Source organism: Achroia grisella, unplaced genomic scaffold (genome assembly GCF_030625045.1).
Source record: "Achroia grisella isolate CSIRO2021 unplaced genomic scaffold, CSIRO_AGI_Agris_v1 utg5633, whole genome shotgun sequence".
Taxonomy (NCBI): Eukaryota; Metazoa; Arthropoda; class Insecta; order Lepidoptera; family Pyralidae; genus Achroia; species Achroia grisella.
The window spans coordinates 583,331-605,463 of NW_026712943.1; the positions used below are offsets into that span (position 1 = coordinate 583,331).

Here is a 22,133-nt window from a genome sequence, read left to right on the forward strand (position 1 = left end):
AATAATTATTCACGATAATCATTAGGCGATGGAATGAAAGATGATCCTAATTATTTTTTTTATTACAAGTTTCGCTCTCGTCTTGTGTAGAGCGATAAGGTTGGACTTTATTAGGTGACGGTATACCGGCTTACGGTACGGACTAAAGATTTGTATTTATGAGCATTGTTTCTATCGGTCTGGGTGTTTTCGATGTGGTTTATGTATATATTTACAAATAACTCATATTTATAGCAGTTATCTATTACTCATGACACAAGGTCTACTTAGGTTGTCATATGCTTAACTAGACATATTTTAACATTTCAAGTTTATAAATGAGTTCTGACTTAGTGGTTTATACACCGGCTGAACCCCAACGACCGTGAATTCGACTCTGACCGACGCAAAAAAATATTTATGTTTTTAACTGAATGTCCGTAGATGTAAACATGCCAGAGAGCTAACCTACTAGTTACACATAATTTTCTTATTTGTATTATCATTACTGTCTAGTCAATGAGTAATATAAATTAACTCACAAAAAATATTACACAAATTAGGTTGCAACTCACGACCATTTGGATCCACAAGTCGGGTTATCTAACCGTGAAACCTTAACTAAGCTTAACTTGGGTCTAGATTGTCAAAAAAAAATAGAAAGAAAAGGGGATTTAGAATTTATAATGAAACCACAGGTCTCTTAAAGTAAAATATTCTAGTAATAATAATAATAATCTCAAGACAATTCACACAGCGCCATCTAGTCCCAAGTTAGCGTTAAAGTTAAGTTGTAGGGTACCATACAACTGATACAAATACATAGATTTTTTTTTATAAATACGTACATATTATACAAAGAAAACACCCAGACCGATACAAACAATCATACTCATGAATACAAATGTTTGTACCGTGCGAGGAATCGAACCCGCGACCATCCGTCGTAAAGCGGTGTGCTAGACCGCTATACCACCGAGGTCGTCAATAATCAAAAGACGAGTGAGCACTGAAATAAATTTATTATTATATCATTAATAGTCGACGATGCTAGAACAAGTTCCAGTGCAGATTTGTGCGGTGGCAAATCTGTTACTGTTGCCACCGCAGCCGCTGTATGAGAAACCTTTGCACGCTCTTACACTCAAATCGAAATACCACCTGCAAATTAATAAACAAATTCACTACACAAATTTTTTAGTATAGTTTTTATAGTACTACTGCCAATAATTTATCTTGTCGAGCCTGTGGTAGGCCATACCGCTCTCGTGTTGGTTTGTACAGCCACAGAAAGAGCTGTTCACGGACCAACACGCCACAAATCGTCTGTAATAGGCCATTATTTATATATATTGTAATGTTGAGTGCAATGGCTGGATCATCCGTCCTACTCGTGAATGGTTCTAGTTGTGGGCACTGGTCTGATCAGATTACGGCTCTGATGAAATTATTTCGTATTGTCAATAATGCAATAACATAAGTATGCTGGTGGACACTACATACTCCCCAATTGAATTTAAATTTGAATGTGTATTTTTGTAACTGTACAAGTTCATAAGAGTTAAGTTTCTAATTATCTTCTTAGTTCGAAAGCACTCCGGACTAACAGTAGATTTGACGTATCGTTAGAGTCAGCAATCAAGCATCCAAGAATATCCTTTAATTCTTGTCCCTCGTGGGTCAAATGAAATGAATCAAATTAAATTAAATGTATTTATTTGCATGAAACATGGTACAAATATTGAATGTCATGTAATATTATATTATCGATGGTATTAATAAATGTAAATCTGATAATAGCCCAAAACCTCCAATAAAAAATATAAAAAAGAGGCTTATATTAAAAAAATGTTTTGATTTTATTTTATCAGGAAAGTATTTATTTAATTGTTTAACTAATTTAAATAATATTTATTTAACTTAATTATTATATATCAAGCCAATTAAAGACAAAATTGTAGCCGAATCGTATAAACATTTAAAGAGCATGATGGAAGATTGTGGAAAGTGGCAAGAGCTCCACAGAGTAGAGCGTGGCCCTTAAATTACGAATCAATGAATGAGTATTACGAATGTCGTGATAATGTTCATAGTGCTGTTCATGTATACAGATAATAATTACCACTTACCATCTAATGGGCTGTCAGCTTATATACCATTACAATTACATAAAAAAAACGTAAAACGGCACTTGAAACAAATTCTATTTTCTACCTAAAACTGGTATATAGCATATATATACATCATAGTAACACAACAACTTCTTATCGTCTCAGAGCACGGCACGTATCTTTTCCCATAAGGGGAGGATTTAGCAGATTATTAGTCCCTCTGACCAGGCAGCTTGTAATAGGGTTTTATTACGAGTTCTTTCCCTTGCATTGATGTTTGACTTTCTTCCCTTAGTCGCATCTTACATCTTATGTAAAGAAATCATAAATTCTCACGAGATCTAAACTTATAGCAAATAAAGAAAATAAATCTTACATTGGGTAGTAGTCATTACATTTTCCAAAATCGGGTTGTAAGCGACAGCTTATTTTTTGAGACAAATTTCCCTTAATCGTATGAAATCCAGAATCTATTAAAATGTAAAAATGTCTAATATAAAAATGCTAGTAATAGTAACGAGGAAGTAACTAGGCATACAGGGGAATCGGTACAATGCCCGATTATTTTATAACAATATATATATTGATTACTTTTATAGAATTTGTATAAACAATGATTACTAGTGTCTTATTACAATTATCCTTTCATTATTATGTACTTTTAATAATTATTATATTTTTGTACGAAAATTGTTTCTACTTTTAATTGTTTGTATTTTGATACTTTAATAATAAATAATCTTTTTTTAAAATAAATAATCTCAGGACAATTCACACAGTGCCATCTAGACCCAAATTAAGCTATCTAAAGCTTGTGTTATGGGTACTAGACAACTGATACAAATACATAGATATGTTTTTTTTCGTAAATACATACATATTATACATAGAAAATACCCAGACCGATACAAACAATCATACTTATGAATACAAATGTTTGTGCCGTGCGAGGAATCGAACCCGCGACCATCGGAAGTAAGGCGGTGTGCTAAACCGCTAGACCACCGAAGCCGTCATAATGATCTGCTACATCCTTGGGGTTTTTAGTGAGTAACATTCTCACAGTAGCCGTCCGTTTTAGGACTCATCACTTACTTACGGTGTTACAACTAACTTCAGGAGTTACAACTCCTGAAACGAACGCGTCTCCATGATTTACCCCACGTAAAAAAAGTATTACTAAACTACTGGCCACGAGGCTATCTATTATATTATATTACTAGCTGTTCCCGCGACTTCGTCCGCGTGGAATTTATTTATATACTTTTTTATGTAAACTAACAAAAAATCTAAAATAAAAGTAAAGTAGCCTAAGTTACTCCTTATTATATCAGCTACCTGCCAAAAAAAGTCCCGTCAAAATCGGTCCAGCCATTTTAGAGATTAGCCGGAATAAACAGACCGACAGACAGACAGACAAAAATTATAAAAAATGTTATTTTGGTGTATGTACCGTATATATATTCATATGCGTGTATCAAAAAACGGTTATTTCAACATTACAAACAGACACTCCAATTTTATTTATATGTGTAGAATAGATGTATAGATAAACAAACATTTTAGAAAATTGTTATAACAATTATTATCTACTTTATTTTCTAACATACCTCGACATTGTTGCTGACACTCTTTCAGAGTGTTGAAATGATTTTTGTCACGCGGACACTGACCGAAGGTAAATGTTTTACAGTCCTCCATCTTCAAGTCATAATAAAATCTGAAGAACGAAATAAAATCTGAATAAAATTAATGACGAGATGTGTTGACATATATTGTGTCTTCAATCTATCTGCATAAAGTTTATAATGTACTATCACAGCTATGAGTTTAGTACTTTTTATTTCTTACCTGGAAGAAGTAAATCCTTTCCCATTACAATCGTATCCGTTAGGTTGTAATTTACACCATACGTCCCAACCATAGTCCCTCAGCACATCTGCGGAAAAATTACTTTTTGTTACATCTTTACATAGTATAAAATGAAGACGATACGGCTGTCTGTTCGCTTAAATTTTTTAATCTACATAACGGATTATATTGCAACTTTTAGCAATTGATAGAGTGAATCAAGAGTAAGGTTTATATGTATTATATACACCCGTACGTAGCCGGGGCGGATAGCTAGTATTTAATAAGTCTATGCGAATTGCTTTTATGCTTACTATACAGAATGTTATATCTATAAAAATACATTATTAAGCTATTACAAGATCTGTGTATACTTTTTACTATTTTTTAAATAAATTCATTATAAAATTAGGCTTTACATCCAATTCATAATGACGACCTTAGTGGTCTAGTGGGTTAGCACACCCCTTTACTTCCGACGATCGCGGGTTCGATTCCTCGCACGGTACAAACATTTGTATCCATGAGTACGATTGTTTGTTTAAGTCTGGGTGATTTATGTGTATATTATGGATATATTTACTAAAAAAAGTATCTTTGTATATATGTAAACTGTACTTACGATGCGCTGTGTGAATTGTCCAGAGATATTTAAAAAATACCAATAATTGTTAATCGTCGGTATATAAACGCTCTTTAAAACGTACCTTCTTTAGGAGTAGCAGTAACATTTGCATCTGTAGTCACATTTGTTTCAATCTGCTGCGTATTTGATTCCAAAAACAAGAGTAATATATAATATCCAACATATGTTTTGCACATATCCAATACAATTTACGATACAAAAACTTTATTCGATTTTGCAATGTTATAAAATGTTATTGGATTTCATATTTTAAAATAATACGTATAATTCAAAAGTGTTAACTTTATTGAATCGATAATTTATACTTACAAAAATTTATTTACTATATCATCAGATAAATTTCACGAGACTTCTGAATTGACAGTTCATAATGTAATGAATATAAATATCACTGAAGTATGCGTGAAAAAATACAAAGTTATTTTAATGTTTAATTAGCACGACTGGCTACAGCTGATAATTCTTGAATAGCACTCTGCAGCGCCTGCTGTTGCAGTTCTGGCGTGATAGATTTTTGGACATTCTCCAAAATCCAACCAACCATCCACTTCTGATGTATACGTGCTTCGGTTTGATACCTCTTTGCGTGATAATCCATTCGTCCTTTAACCATTTGATAAACATGCATTAGCCTCTCTCTGTAAACTGCTTCAAGTTGCATGTTTATGTTCTCTTTCTTCGCATCCATCAATAATTTCTGTCCTTCTGCCCTCCACTGAGCATCCTTGCTTGTTTTTATAACATCTTCATAAAATTCTATTTCATCTGTCCGCCCTTTCTCCCATTTTGCTATTTCAGCGTCAACTTGTTTATCCAAATTAGCTCCTATACCAGGCCCTAATTTAGTAGATATCAAATACAAGACTAAGGCAACGGATAATCCACTGTAGTACTCATGCTCCATGACGTAAATTTCTTTGCTAACTAAATAATTGGTAACAACAATACCAAAAATATAGGGTCCAGAGACACCTGTCCATGAATGGAAAAACAAAAACCATTCGTCAGGTATGAAACCCATTCTTACTTTACCAGAAAATAACTGTCGCTTTAATACAGGAACGTAATAATTAGGAGCAGTTTCTTTTCCACCAGACCCTGAGCATACGGGCCCCTTTTTTGTAGGACATGTCTTCGAGTGAGTAACTTGTATTGTTTTCGGGAAAAGCAGTCGCGTCTGACTTCCTAAACCTGATATTTGGCGAGTGAACATTTTATTTTTGACACTTGAAATTCAATATTTTATTCTATAGGCCAAATATTAGTAATAGTGACGTTAATGTACTTTTTTTAAACCTCGGAAAATAGGTTCACTTAATATCAAATGATACATAGTTTTGACCTAGTGTCATACTACATATAAGAAATAATCAGTTTATGGGTATACTTCACGACTATAATCCTAAATGGAGTAGTTAAAGAAAATATCAAATATCACCAAGGTGGTGAATACGGCAACATTTTGAAGATAAATATTTTAAATAACGCAAAGCTTTTAATGCAGTTTTAGTTCATCAATAGATAGTGATACAAGAGGAAGGTTTATATGTATAATACATCTGTGTTATAGTACAGAACAAGCCGAGTAAGTCAAAGATTTGTAATTGATACGTGCGTAGTCGGGAGTGGTCGCTAGTAATATTATAAATGTAAAAGTGTATATCTGTTACCTATTCACTACTAAGCAGCTGTATGGATTCCAATAAAGTTAAGATAAATTGTACAACAAGAAATAACATGCGCTTCCATCTCAAAAATCATACGTAATCATTTCTGAATTTAAGTGAAGAATATTATGTTTCTGCAGACAATTGAAGATAGGTTGGTAAACTAAATCAATAATAGAAATAAAATATGAATAACAAGCATACGCAATTCTTTATTCTATTCAATTATGACAAAAGGATAACACAATTACAATAAATAGAATATACGCATTAACATAGTGTCATATACCTTCTTAAATCTCAATAGTAAAATATCGGTAGTACTTATTCATTCATTCATTGTGTTTTTTTAGGAATGGCTGATGACAAACGGTACTGGTAAAACCACAGACGTCATAAAATGACGACTCTTGTAACATTCCTCAGGACTATATTATAAAGGTTAAAAGAAATGTAAGAAATATTTAGCGATGAAAACATTACATTATAATTATACACACACGACATTTATGAATATCTATCACATTTATAACTTTGTTTATATAAGATATAAGGTTGAGAATTTATTGTAGCCGGTATTTGGCGGCGCGGAGTATTGGGTATTTCTCGCCGTTGCAAAGACCACGGAAATCGTCCAGCGAAAGATCCACGATCGAGATGCCTCCGAGTCTCTTAGTTCTGTAAACAAATATTAAATAATTTATTAATTGGTTTCTAAATACATACAAATGAACATAAAAGGTACTTTCTTTAGTTATAATATTTTAATAATAATAAACTCTTTATTGTGCAACGAGAAGAAATTCAATAAGAAAAACTGTAAGTAGAAAGTTTACAACATAAGGCGGTTTTATCACTGTAAGCAATTACAGACAATCTGGAAGAGAGGACTAATGTAAACTATTAATAAATATATTAATAATGATAAATATATTAAAACTACTTTCTAACTCTGTATGAATCCAAATAATACTAGAATTATTTGGTTAAATAAAATTTGATCGAAATAAATTATTTCTACACACAACAGCTGATGATGTATAGACTGGTTGACAAATGTCCACGATACCTAAAACTACATCTCAGGACACTAAAAAACACAACGATGTATTATATATTAACAATAAGTAAATATTTACTATAGTTATTGCATGAATTCCCGTCTAAATTGTGTTCTTTTGCGTTTCAGGATATCCATGGTGTATTATTTTTGTTTTACATATTTCGTCACGGTCACCACTACATTGCAAATATAACTACAAATAATGTTTTAGATATTTATTACTTATAAAGAAAAATTGCAACTGAATATATAATATTTGACTTATCTGTTTTTCATGTTACTTAGCGACAATTCGAATTTAGAATAAGCATACGTCACAATAGTGTCCTAAATTATTAGAACAATTACAATGTGATGCAAATATATAAGTACTAGCTGTCCCGGCAACCGTTGTTTAACCTTAATTTAAAAAAAAATTTAGAGGTGGACTACCCCTAACATTTAGGGGGATGAAAAGTAGATGTTGGCCGATTCTCAGACCTACTCAATACGCTCATAAAATTTCATGACAATCGGTCAAGATGTTTCGGAGGAGTATGGGAACGAAAACTGTGACACGAGAATTTTATATATAAGATATTACCAAAGACGCATATAATTGAAGGAAAGTAATTAGGAAAGACATGCTTTTCAAAATATGGATCAACAAACACTCACTTCACATAGTTGGCCTTCTTTCCAGCTGTGTCAGGGTCTTCATATGAAACCCAGAGACCACCTTCACCACTGTCATCAGGAAGGCGGAAAGCGTATGTACCTATGGAAATAAAAATATTTTAAATATGGGATAAAACATTATTAAGTATACTATCAAGGTACAATAATACTAATGCATTGTATATCAGATTACATATAATATATATATATATATATATCTCTTATACACATTTGTATATTACAAAAATACATCAACAAAACATTGAGATAAATCTTCCTAGCGCTATAAGACTTTTCAAAGAAATAACGAAAAGGTTTGTCACAGAAGACCGAAGAGCTGGCAGCTACCTTGGACAAAGAATTAGTCTAGCTATTCAAAGATGGAACGCTGCCAGTATCTTCGGAACGTTGCCTAAAGGGACCCCTTTTAATAATATATTTTAGTCATCATATTATATTTTTTTAAGCTTTTTAATTTTAGGTTCATAGTTGTACATCTTCGATATATATAAATAAATAAATCATTTATAAATCGTTGAAAGCAGTTATTAAAAAAATGTTTTTCAGGTCATTAGAGATAATCGGCTATGCAATTATAGTAAATATTTATACTTACAAAATATATTAGATAAGGAACACGTAAATTGCCTAATTTACTTAACCTTATATACTACTTAGATTATTTTATAAAAAATACAACAATATAATCTAATTTCAGCTTATACAACAATGACGGAAACATTCACCTAAATTAAAATCAATAAGCGTGTTTGTTACAGCCCTGTTAATTAACACAAGCATTATAAGTAGGCACATATATACCAATATTATATACAGATATTATACACATATATGTGACAGTACTCATGAAATTTACACGAATATCAAATAGGTCACGTGATCGATCTGATAAAGATATGAACAGTACAGAATTTCGTTTCTTATATCCACTTTGTATGTTAAAGCGATTCAGTTTCTATCTGGCTTTCGTATATAATTCACTACGCTATATAATATTTATTCAATAGTTATATAACAGCATAAAAAATCCCCAATAACTCATGTAATAACCAGGATATTGTTAGATGCAACCACGGATTCAATTTACAAATTACCTTTTTTTTAAATTAAAAAAAAGAAATTAATATACCTATCAGTACTATAAAAATACTGTCAACAAAACCAACACCAAGCAACCTAACAGGATATGATAAGTATGACTTATTCTATCCTGTTAGGTCCAAATAGTTCCAAAAATACATAGGAACTCTTTGGAACTATTTAGGAATTTAACTAGACATAGATCTATAAGAATCACATATTCGGATTTTATATACATACTAGCTGTATTAACAACATTGTAACATTTAAAATAATCAATATAATATTTATTGTTAGTACATTTTAATAATCTTTGACCAATACGTTGTTTGATGAAAATGTTTAAATAAATTTCTTTATACATAACGTACATAGATAATACCCAAACCAATAAAGCACACTCATAAATACAGCCCTAATTGTGCTGGGATGCAACCCACTATCATGTGAAAGTAAGTTAAAATCACACTACCTTAATGTCATAGGTTCAATCTCCGATAAACATTATGACAGTCGCTTACATTTAATTTTAGAATATAAAAATTAATTAACATAAACTGTACTTTAGGATTACACGTGCAGATTTTTCAGAAAGCTGCGTGCCATATATATTACGTTTTTAAAGCCCAATAGAAATGGAAATACAAAATCTATTTCCATGTCTAAAAAGGCTTCGTTACACAATTACTACTCTTATAAGATCCAGTGAAAATTAAATGTTAATAGTATGAAACCTACTACTTGAAATGTACCAACCAAAAATATTAGACAAATCGGCATCCTTGGTTAAGAATCTCTCTGAAAAGTAAAGAAAGCCCACTAAATCTACCGTAGTTATTTACAAAACCACCAAAGCTTAAGACAAGATTCCTTATCTATATATTAATAGGTAAAGCCAAAACTCTATACCCGTTTTTATGTAAATATGTTCGAAACTGCGATATGTAACTGCATATCATAACACTTAGTTTACATATATAGAGGAGTGCAAAGTATAAAAGTATAAAAAAAACATTAACATACTACCATATATTTGACACACAAGCTCATATATATACTGTTTAGTTTGTTCTTAAAGTCTGTGGTCAAATTCAGAATAGAAATATTATAAAATTTGTCTATGGCCTTATTGAATGTCAAACATCCATGACAATATGACCTTAATAATTTTCAAATTTATAATTGAAATTGATTACGGTTGAATTTCGACCACTGTGCGACCATTTATTCATTTATGGAAGAAACAAAAACCTTCTATATATTTATTTTAACCATTAAATATTTGCTCCTATTCATTCAAATGAAGTGATTGGCTTAAAAAAGTAGGACCAAGTAGTTTATAACTTACACGGGTTTATGGACGTTTTTATAAATGGACGCGTTAATTATTATTGCTTAAATATTAGTAATTGTAATTTTAATATCTTACCAAATCTCTCGCTTGGGTCCGTAACCTTGCGTAAATGAGGACGCATGCCCTTCTGATGGTTGGGATTGATGAGTTTAGCACAAACTTCTGGGTAACTCAGCAGTCCTTCAGTCTTAGTGTAAGGTCCTGCAAATATGTCACTTTATATAGTATACAGTATAATGAGAACAAATATTCAAATAAACTTATACTAAACCACTATATCCGGAAAAAAATTAGCAGAATAGAATAGATAAGAAACTCCATTAATTTTCTTAATAAAAATTATATAATTTAAATACATTTTTTTATTAGAAGAGATACTACTTAACAGAGCAAATAATAGAACAAAATTTTATTCGTACAAACAACATTGAATACCAACGTTTTTAACATAATACTGGCAACATTTTTCTGTGAAATACGCCTTTATAAAACACTCTTTTATATAAATAAAGCCAAACGCAAATAAAATATCAATATACCAAAAGGATATTTTTATTCAAATTGTTTCAATGAAATTGAACCACGACTACTAACGGAAGAGAATTTTCCAGATCGAAATATATTTTATAAATTCAGAATGTTATGTTCTTTTGTGAATATATTCATGATATAGTTGAATGGAAAATACCAATATAAAAAATAATTATAGTCATGAATACAAATGTTTGTATCATGTGTGAATTGGAGTTTGTAGCATTCAGTTTTGCCAAGACATGTAGTAGTTTTTTTAGAGTCCAATACACTTATTTAATTTATAAAAATATGGTTTAAGTTTAAATTACTGCGTCCTATTTTTAAACTTAATTCCTTGCTTTTCCAACTTTAAATCCTGTTTGTGTTATAATTTTTAAGAGGGTTGCCAAAACCCTGTAAATAGTCAATAGCTATGCAAAAGAAGTTCAAAATACAGTGTCAGTAGTATAACAATAAGTAATTAATACAAAAGTTATTATCATACGGGTGTATGTAGTGGCTGTAGAGGTACTAACCAGCTTCTCCAGGTCCGTCAGCATGTAGAGGTGGAACTCCAGAAATTTCACTTTCAGAATCCAATTTCCATGTGCGACCGAATGTTGAAACACCCACAACTATCTTTCCACTTGGAGCGCTGTTCTGTAAACTGTTGTAGCAAAAATACTATATAGAGTATAATTATATTTAGTTGTAACATCATGAATACAAAAATGTGTGTCTGTTGTTGTCTGATAATCATAAAAAGATTAAACGCCGAACGAATTTTGATGATGTTTGAAAATTATATCATGATGATTTTTGTATTGTGCAGCAAGTGAGCATAAAATTCTCTATCCGTGAGGCAATATTTAAAAATTCAATAAGAAATATTTTTTTTAAAAGTTACATACATCAACTTTCATATACAAGCTTGTAGTTATAAATACATATTTTAGCGATATTGTTCCCTAAAAGGGTGAAATTCAGTTAGGGGTTCAAATTTTATATTGGTATTCTGACGTTATTGAAGTCGTTATTGAAGATGCATGAATTTATATTGATTTTCCATTATGAAATCATATAATTTATATTTAGATTACCTATATGTACATATAAATAGAAAATACAAGAAAATACTACTCCAAAAATTGAAATTTATATGAACCATTATCAAGAAGTCACCAAAGAAAATATCAAAGACTATACTGGAATTTCCTTTAAATAAATTTAAAACATCTATTAAATTATGTTTCTTGAGCAAAACCTATTTACCACAGCTATTACTATGATAAACGTGCATACTGAACTGGACGGTAGACAAAAAACTTGACGTTTATACGCGACTAAAATATCCTTCATGAATAAATGATTATAATCATTTATGCATTTCCTACCATCCAGTGCAGTATACAGATCCAATTGAGAAGAACTGACAAGAAATTCACCGAATTTCTCTTTTTTTTTTAAGTCAGCTTAAATACATTACGTACTTATATAGGTATGTCTTCTACAGCCTCGGTAGTCTAGTGGTTTAGCACATCACTTTACTATCCGATGGTCGTGGGTTCGATTCCTCACACGGTACAATCCATGTATTTAAATCAGTTGTTTAGTACCCATAACACAAGCTCTGCTTAGCTTGGGACTAGATGGCGCTATATATTATGTCTACGTCAAATGAAAATCCCGTACATGAACATCTATAATCAAATCAAAATAATCATTGATTTGATTTGATTAAATTACTTACAAGTAGGTAACTGCTGCGTCGAGGTTCAACAACGGATTGCGGTTCTGTGGTGTGTAAGTAGGTGATGCGTAGTCAGCTTCTTTGGGATTGCGAGAGGGCGTGTTATAGTCAAAAGCATCAATATTGATGAAATCGACCAAGTTGATTATAGAGGGAACGTCGATGTAAACTGAAAACACAATCATTCTATTAATAGTCTGCTCTGATAACTATGTCTTATTTATTTTGTTACTTAAGTAATTATTTATTTATATCAACTTTGCTACTCTGCAGTTTTATACTATATATATAAAATTTCCTAAAAATGTAATATTCAACAAGATTTCCTTAAAATAGCTAACTTTATTTGCTTCGCAAACTGCAAGTTTCTTGCTCAATTATCTTGTTATGAGTCTGCTTTACTAATGATACGAATCAAAGAATGTATCAATTCGAAAGTACTTATATTAAGTTTATTTGAATAAAGATTATTTCTATTTGTAATAAAGTACGCAAAATAAGTGAACAACATAAAAAAAGTGTTATATTTATAACCATAAACTTAAAATGTGTTTCATAGAACATAACATGGCAAAAATATATCATAAAATAACTTTTTAATATTTCGTATATAGATTTACAATAGAATCTCGCCTTTATGTTCTCGTGCATTAATGTTTTAGTTTGCTATTACAAACCTGTTTAAGCATCATTCAAAATACTTCAAATTGTTTGATAGTATTCGAAAATTTAGATGTAATGTAGAAGTTCGAAGACTTTAGATATTAAGGTATATTAGATAGATCTAATATCTTACTTGACGAGTTAACATTTGGTAATATTGTGACAGACAGTTGCAGGTTCGGTCTGACCGCATTCAGTGCTTGTTTCAGTTCACGGACGAGAGCCGTAAAGCCTTCACGATGTTCGGTTTCTTTGTCATCAACAGGGGTTGTGCCAAAGGCTTTCTTGAAGCTGTGCCAGACAGATCCTGGAACAAGGTGTTAATTAAATAAATTAATTTGGACAATTGGCTCGGACAATTCACACAGCGACATCTAGTTCCATGGTAAGCAGAACTTGTGTTATGGGTACTAGCAACTGATATACTTACTTAGATATTTTTTTTATAAATATAGAAAATAACCCAGACCGATGCCAAAAATCATACTCATGACTACAAATGTTTGCACCGTGCGAGGAATCGAACCCGCCACCATCGGAAGTAAAGCGGTGTACTAAACCGTTAGACCACCGAGGCCTACAAATAATCCACAGCTTGCACCACTCGAAATTACTTACATCAATTATAATAATATTGAATGACCTACCTAAAGTCGAACGTAATTTCTTAGGTTTGATCCTAGGGAACTGCCAGGCTAAGTCGATACCATCGAAACCATACTGTTGGACCAGTAGTACTCCGGAGTTCACAAATGTTGTACGAGCTTGAGCGGATTCCAACTGGAAATTATAATTCAAGACTATAGTTCTTATTGTTATTCTCTGTCACAATGTTTATTTGATATTAAAGTTCTGCACACAAAAAATATATATTAAATTCTTTAGAAAAATATAATATATCAACTATAAAAGTATGTGGCCAGTAAGTCAGCAATACTTATATCAGACTACATATGACACTTACATTCAAATAACGTTATATACAACTTTTAGCTCATATAGTAATAATAATAATAACTTTGAGATTCATCCACGCTTGGCTAAGGCCCGCGTGTTTGAACGTATTACAATGGAGTATTAAAACGGAGATATATAAAATAATAATAATAATAACCCTGGAAATATTACACAGTGCCATCTATAATATACATAGAAAATAGCCAGATCAATGCAAACAATCATACTCTTGAATAAAAAATATTTGTACTGTTCTAGTTGGATTCCTCAATCGGACCCTCGTCCACCGAAGTAAAGCATTGCTAAACTGCTAGATCAAGGTCGTCAAAAATGTTAGGCAAGTGGTTGAATAAAAAAAAATTTTAGTGGCGATACTATTTGGTGATAGCGGTAATGGCTTTATTAGAAATAGGTACAATAATGACTAAAATGCAAATTAAAATTAAAATGACGTGATACAAACGTAGCATTTTGCGGGTATATTCTGTGGTTAACCAAATAGGCAACAAACAATAGAAGACAATGTAATATAGATAGGTATGATAGAATTCAGTTGTAACATTTACATACAACAGTGACAAGGTAAAATTACGTAGGCTCTAAAAATAGATCAGTACATGCAAGTAAATGCGAATATAAGCATTCTTCCCTTGCATCAAGCATAAAAATGGTTTGACAGACGTTGAAATCTATTAACATGCAAGATTTGTCCACATGAGGTAGTTTGACCATTGGTATAATTTAAACATGATTACATTTTTACAACACAAAACTCCCAAATGAATTTTAAACCTTCGTCCCAACTAATAAAGTGGACATTTGTAATTGGTCATCGATAAAAGGGAATTGGACCGCAATGTTTAATGTATTATCATTAAGCTAGTCTGCTAATTAGGAATACTAATATAATTAGGTACTAATTAGTGTATGGTCATAAAGTCATGGACATAAATGAACATACAATGCATTCATAACAAACTCAGGGAGAGATTATCGACTGTGCAAATACGAATTCTCAAGTATTTTGGTCACATTAGCCGGAACGAACATTGCATGGAGCGGCCAATTATTCGGTTGAAGGCAGACGTTCTCAGGGTCGATCACCAACGAGATGGACTGACATTATAGGAACGGCTACACAGCAGTTCATTGTACAATATTTTCGTGCAGCCAAAAGGCATTCCAGGTGGAGGCAAATTGCAAGGAGCTGTCCACAGACCGAGACAGAGACAGGTCCAAAGACCACAACGATACCATACCACAAGATATACCATCATGATAGCCATGACCACTCTGCCAAGAGTGAATTACTAAAGAAGGTGAATGCATTCATATAAAATGCTTAATAATCAATGTATTAAACACAGCCTCTTTAATGTGGAGTGGATCACACAAAACACCACTTGCTTCTGTAACCTAAGTCTTTGTCTTATCCATTGTTTTACAAGTAGTTCTTAACATGATCTATTTCTTGTGACCTTGGCATACTACAGGTCAATTTATTAAAAACAATATTAGTTCATGTAACGTGGATATGAATGAAAACAAAATGTCAACCGCTGCGGATTTGTTTGTGGCTTTATGCTGAGCTGACACATAAAATCACCGCCATTTTTTAATCTGTACAATTATTTTTTCTGTATCTCATATATGCTGCGTTTGTAATTGTTGAATAAAGCATTTATCTATCTATTTATTGGCAATAGATATGATTAGGCGTCCTACTCTGATGACTTTGTATAAAATCGGTCAAATTTGAATTAACATAAGAAAACACTAGGATTTGGGTACTCACCAAAAGATTGTATTTGTTGCTATCATCACTATCAGCATCGCCTCCAACAGACAGAAGGGTCTTCAGGTTGGGGTACTTGTGTCCCAAGTTCGTGACAGTGCGATAGTTATCGTGGGATCGGTCGACGTCCAGATTTTCATTCAGAGGCACCAACTTGTATGTGTCAGGCTGGACTCCAGCGTAGCCGTACACGAGGTGGGAGCAGAAGGATAGTGCTGGGTCCAGATCATTCGGCAGCATCCGGGCTTGCGCTGGATAAATACATCCTTCAACTATATAATGACGAAGTAATTGTGCTCTTAAAATTAGAATTAATACTGATATGGAAATAATTGTTATCATCATACCAAATCAGCCAAGTATTTTCGATGTCTTGTTAATAGTCGTCAAGGCAATATATTGATGTTATATGTTGTATAAATGTTTTAAGTCAAGAAATGTATATTTGCCTTTCATCTTAGAAGTAGGAAAACATAAGAAAACGTGATATTTCTGTTGTGGTGAAGTATGTACCCGTTACGTGGGATTTTATGATATTAACATTAGTCCATACTAATAAATGAAATATATATTTTTTTACCCCTTCAAATAAAGTGATCTTCTGAAATTTTTCGTGAAGATACATTGTATCACAGGACATTTGTATTATTGTCAACTTTTGGGTATGTAATACAAATTAAACAATACATGTTGTATAATACTCTCAAAATGGTCGCGGGTTCGATTCCTCGCACGGCACAAACATTTGTATTCATGAGTATGATTGTTTGTATCGGTCTGGGTGTTTTCTATGTATAATATGTATGTATTTACGAAAAATAAATTATCTATGTACTTGTATCAATTGTCTAGTATACATAACACAAGCTTTAGCTGGCTTAACTTGGGTCTAGGTGGCGCAGTGTGAATTGTCCTGAGATTATTATTATTAAGATTGTTAAAAAATCACATAAAGATTAGCATTTATACAAAATTACGAATTAAATTAAATCGTACTAATAGTAATACTAATATAAACGCAAAAGTTTCTGAGTGTGTAATGGATGGACAGTTGGATGTATATTTGTTGATCTTCTATACAAAAATTATTGCGCCGATTTTACTGAAACTTTACACTAATATAGCCTATACATCAGAATAACAAATGGATTATAAATTTCAATCGGGTGAAATCGCACAGCTAGTAATATAATAAGGCAGATAAAACCGCGAGTTAACTACATTATTGTCTAAATTGTTGATTTGTCTATTTGTCAATATTAAATTAGAGCAGCAATACAAATATGATTACTAAGTTATAATCTATTTGGGTCATTATTGAACTAATATACAACAAATTCCTGTATAATTAGGGCATCGTTGAAATGAATCTGCATTGTGCATACCACATTATTTAATTTTGAGCGCATTCTATTTGCATTATTAACAGTCGCCATTTTGAATTTCGTTTAACATATCAATATGTAATTAATTGAACTAGTTTATGATATAATAGAATATATATTTTTGCAGATTATGAGACATCCCTACTACTAAACTATATCAATAAGTATATAGGTACATCTGTTGATTGATTTGGACAAGGCATATCATATTCTTATATTAATATGTAAAGCAAAAACTTTATAGCCCTTTATATGAAAAATATGCGATCGGAGGAGTATGAAGTTAGAACACTTAGTTATATTAAAGTAATAAAAAAAAAATTATACACTCTTTTGTTTATTGCCTATGCGACTGCCAGTGTCTGTGATTATAGAAGTATACCTACATACTTAGATATACTACATCTGTTAGAATTTTTTTTGTAAATACATACATAATATACACCGAAAGCAGTTAGACCGATACAAACAATCATACTCGTGAATACAAATGTATGTATCGTACGAGGAATCGAACCCGCGACCGTAAAGTTGAAAGTAAGGCTAGACCACTCAGGTTATCATAAATATTGCAAATAGCCATAAATTTTGCAATCAACCACTTTAGTAATAGAATCAATTCATAGTATTGGCCACAACATGTATATACTTTGTCAATTGCTCCTAACAAGTCCAAGAACAATAGCATTGTGGGTGTGCACGATTATCCAATTGTTTTTATTACAGACTCTTCATTTAGATTTTATAGTTGATACTATGAACAAATTGCCTAACAATATTACACATATTTAAAAGTAAAGAAATTGCCGAGCTAAAGAAGTCATAGATTTAGAGTAAGAAAAAAATTGTATGTACATGGAACAAAATTAAGTATGGTGAATAATAATGTCTTCCATATGGTGATACCAATTTATTCATAATATTAATACTAGATTTAAAGACAAACTTGCTGTCCCCAAGTATCGTTTAGAAAAAGTCAATAGGTCTTTTATGGGAATAGGTATAAAATTTTACAATAAGATACCAAAGGATATTTTGGAATTACCCTTAAATAAATTCAAAACATCTGTAAACTCATATTTACTGAGCAAGGCCTATTACTCACTAAACGATTACTTGAATGACGAGCGTGCATGGCAATAGTTTTCATGTTCGGGATTTTCATTTAATGTTAGACATAGACACCTATATAAATACCTATGCATTGTAAAAAACTGGATTTAAAAAAAAAAGTAATTCAATTGAGTTTCTTGCCAGTTCTTCTCAATAGGATCTATATACCGAACTGGACGGTAGGGAAAAAAAAATCTAATGTAAAAACTTGACGTTCATAAGCGGCTAAAATGTCCTACATGAATAAATGATTTTTGAATTTGAATTTGAATTTAATAAAACTAGATGTGCACGCGGTTTCACCTGCATAGAATTTATAGCCTACATGTTATTCTGATGTGATAGCTATGTTACGGTAAAGTTTCATTAAAATCCGTTCCGTAATTCTTGCGTGAGGCAGTAACAAACATACATCTGTATTACAATACTCTGAAACTTTCGCGTGTGTAATATTAGTAAGATACCAAACGATATAAAGGAACGTTCTCGAGGACAATTGATAAATATATTAAACATTTAGATACTCTATAAATGTTTCTAGTCCTTAAACGAAAGAAGAGCCTAATAATGTGACATTGATATGTATTTATTATTGGTCTGACGAAAAATGTTTTGGATAATGAACTAATCTTTAAATAATTTGGAATTTCCCATGCCTAATGAGGCACATCGTAATGGAACATTCTATTCGATAATCACAACTAATGTATACCTACGTTTATCACAAAATTCGATTTGATCTGAAATACTTTAATTAAATTCTAACTGAATTTTAACATAATTAGAACGTTCAAAATACCTTAAGTCCACAAATCCATACTTCATTTACTTTTATTTGAGATAATAAATGACCTATGACCATTCTCCTGATACTATGTAATGTCACGCCAAGTATTCGACGTGAAAATGTAACAAACAGATTAACAAAAAAACACTTTCATATTTAAAATATTAATATGTTCAGTAAACTTCAATGTACACAAATAAAATGTACATGGCGGACTTAATACCTTGTGCTGATAACCAGGCAATCATCAATCAATAAATTAATTCTATATTGATACTGTAGTACATCTACTTTACTAATTTTACTGCTGAATCTGCCTTACAACAAAAACACAGTCGACAAAGCAAGTTGCTTGGCGTCTGAAATAGGACAGTGAGACTGAGGTACCTATTTTTCCCATCCGATCGATCCCCCGTCCAATTCTAACAAGGATCGAAATTACGACGACCTGAGCCGAGGTTCGAACCCCTAGAGATGCCCTTAGACTAAAGTCGTATCCGTGAGGCAGGAGTTGACCTTCAGCCGCTCCATAAGTCCTTCCACAGGTTTGGAGTGCCATCTGCACTCGCACCCTATCGTCTGGTGAAAGTAAAGGCCAACTGCGGCCGACAACATTAGAGTACTTCGAAAAAAAAACGATTTTGTACAGTCTACATCTGATGTTATAAATCGTATAATGTAAGTTGTGGATGACCCCTAATATATTGTTGCATTTAACATGTACATTATAGTCGAAAACGGAAACAATATGTTCAATATTGTTTCCGTTGCATTAACCACTTCAACTGTAATAGTGGCTTTATAATTCAATATACCACCCACTGAATTATTAGATTCGAACAATTCGTTGATATTATAAACGTGACAGTGTGTCAGACTATCTGGTACTTTTAACGAGTAAACTATTCTTAAGCTTAATTTTTCGGTAACATATGTAGATTACCACTAAATATAATATATATTGTAGAGTATCTTTTTATATATAGTAATCAATACAAAAATCAAAATAATAAAACAAACGATGGTTCCCAATCTAGTAAATAGTACAGTAGAAATAAAATAGTACAGTTTATTCTGCTGGTAATTATTAAGAGTAATCTTGATACAAAGAGTAGTGATTCTAAATAACTATGTAATTATCCTAAAATTACGTAATTTTAATAATAATATAGCACAACAACTGAAGTGTAATTATTCTTCCACGATGGGCTTACTGGCTTAATTACATGCTCATCCTCTATTGATGGTCCGCTAGCGTATACCATCATCACAGGAGGGCACGAAATTCCATAATCATCTATTAACAGTTAATTTCTTAATAATTTTAATTTGCTAAAAGTCATGTTTACATTAATAACTCTTTCCGTTGACAACTTGTAAAAATGTTGAATATACTCTTAAACTACTAATAACCTAAATTCACATAATTCGATTGCGTCGTTGCCAAGGCTAACAGTCTGTGGTCTAATATATTTTTTTTATTTTCCGCCACAACAATAAATGGACCGTTTTTGTTCTCTTAAAAAAGTCGACAAGGAAAACGGACATGTTTGTAATTCGCTTTGTTTGAAGTGTACGTACCATATAACTTTCTGACGTTGTTCTCCCAACTTCGCAAAAGTACGAACATAATTAAGATAAATAACGAAAAAAATTCTCATGCTCACGGAAAAATGACTCCGTGTTCACGGAAATCTTATATGCCTTCATTTAACTTGCTAATTAATCTAAACAGATGGGTAATAAATGTTTGAACAAGTACTTCTCTTATATTCTTAACTAATGTTTTCTTTTCAAATCAAATCGAATATAGATTTGTTTTTACTTATAGGTTTCTAACAGACTTTATAAATCAAAAGAACTGTTAGATCGGAATGTGGTTTTAGTCAAGAAGAACTGAATAGAAACTGAGTTCTTACACTCTTGAAGAGTGTTATACGATAAATTCTTAAGGTATATATGTTTGAGTTATAATAGAATTGACCTTAGGCAATTCACACAGTGCCATCTAACCCCAAGGTAAGCAGAACTTGTGTTATGGATACTAGACAATTCGCCACTTTAATAATATTGCTATTAACAAATAGGGGTTTATGTTAGAAGGGTGAAAATTTAGAAGCATATATATATTTAATTCAATTTTAAAATTATTTCAAATATTTAAAAATTTAACCTACCTAAAACTTGTATTATGGGTACTAGATAACTGATAAATACAAAGAATGTTTTTCTTAAATACATACATATTTTATATAGAAAACACCCAGACAGATACCAACAATCATACTCATGAATTCAATTGTTTGTGCCGTGCGAGGAATCGAACCCGCGACCATCGGAATAAGGCGGCTAAACGGCTAGACAACTCTAGCCTCTCTCTAGATATATTATGACGTTTAGTCAAAATAAACGTATAGTAATTTCCAACAATAGGCCAACAATGGGTTGATACAGTTCTGATAATAATGATGCAATATCTACATTTCGTACCAACAATCAATACATTCCTGAATACATACATCATTGCTGCACAATGTACACAGAACTATCTGATTCAACATCGAGTTTAAATGTGAGCTCACATTGTCAGGTTTAATCGGACGGGCCGTGCTGTAGCCGTTCAATTGGCGCACTAAAGAGCTGGTGTACCAATCGAAGCAGTAATAGAACGGCGTCCTCAGCACGAGCCGTCCGAATATCGGAAAGTGTGTGGGGCTCTAACTGGGTGACATAGTATAGGT

The 22,133-nt window shown here is 32.0% G+C and overlaps 3 protein-coding genes across 3 annotated transcripts in view; all 3 read right to left on the bottom strand.

Moving 5' to 3' along the window:
• Nucleotides 1-1,013: 1,013 nt before the first annotated feature.
• On the bottom strand, nucleotides 1,014-4,763 carry LOC131848588 (kunitz-type serine protease inhibitor A-like). The gene is made up of 5 exons (XM_059198505.1): nucleotides 4,649-4,763; nucleotides 3,942-4,029; nucleotides 3,701-3,810; nucleotides 2,467-2,560; nucleotides 1,014-1,140 (listed from the first exon to the last, which is right to left on the bottom strand). Exons 1-5 carry the CDS (start codon nucleotides 4,761-4,763, stop codon nucleotides 1,014-1,016), a joined length of 534 nt encoding a protein of 177 aa, XP_059054488.1.
• LOC131848584 (ATP synthase subunit b, mitochondrial-like) lies at nucleotides 3,985-5,881 on the bottom strand. Its single transcript, XM_059198501.1, has 2 exons — nucleotides 4,897-5,881; nucleotides 3,985-4,029 (listed from the first exon to the last, which is right to left on the bottom strand). Exon 1 carries the CDS (start codon nucleotides 5,798-5,800, stop codon nucleotides 5,018-5,020), a length of 783 nt encoding a protein of 260 aa, XP_059054484.1. The 5' UTR covers nucleotides 5,801-5,881; the 3' UTR covers nucleotides 3,985-4,029; nucleotides 4,897-5,017.
• A 783-nt stretch (nucleotides 5,882-6,664) lies between these two features.
• Nucleotides 6,665-22,133, bottom strand: part of LOC131848585 (chitinase-like protein EN03) — a 35,919-nt gene continuing 20,450 nt past the window's right edge. Inside the window, exons 2-9 of the mRNA XM_059198502.1 lie at nucleotides 16,108-16,358; nucleotides 14,003-14,135; nucleotides 13,489-13,662; nucleotides 12,693-12,861; nucleotides 11,479-11,609; nucleotides 10,505-10,630; nucleotides 7,975-8,074; nucleotides 6,665-6,932 (exon numbers count right to left, since the gene is read on the bottom strand). Of these exons, the coding sequence (XP_059054485.1) occupies nucleotides 6,818-6,932; nucleotides 7,975-8,074; nucleotides 10,505-10,630; nucleotides 11,479-11,609; nucleotides 12,693-12,861; nucleotides 13,489-13,662; nucleotides 14,003-14,135; nucleotides 16,108-16,358 (1,199 nt within the window). The 3' untranslated portion in view covers nucleotides 6,665-6,817. The remainder of the gene's footprint in view (nucleotides 6,933-7,974; nucleotides 8,075-10,504; nucleotides 10,631-11,478; nucleotides 11,610-12,692; nucleotides 12,862-13,488; nucleotides 13,663-14,002; nucleotides 14,136-16,107; nucleotides 16,359-22,133) is intronic.

Bases quoted from the DNA above. Each gene is read 5' to 3' on its own strand.
- LOC131848588 (XM_059198505.1), bottom strand. From the start codon at position 4,763: ATGTGCAAAACATATGTTGGATATTATATATTACTCTTGTTTTTGGAA. The intron at 2,561-3,700 runs GTATGTTAGAAA...ACATTTTAATAG, and splicing joins GTGTCAGCAACAATGTCGAG to ATTCTGGATTTCATACGATT. The intron at 1,141-2,466 runs GTAAGATTTATT...ATTAATTTGCAG, and splicing joins TGTAATGACTACTACCCAAT to GTGGTATTTCGATTTGAGTG.
- LOC131848584 (XM_059198501.1), bottom strand. From the start codon at position 5,800: ATGTTCACTCGCCAAATATCAGGTTTAGGAAGTCAGACGCGACTGCTT.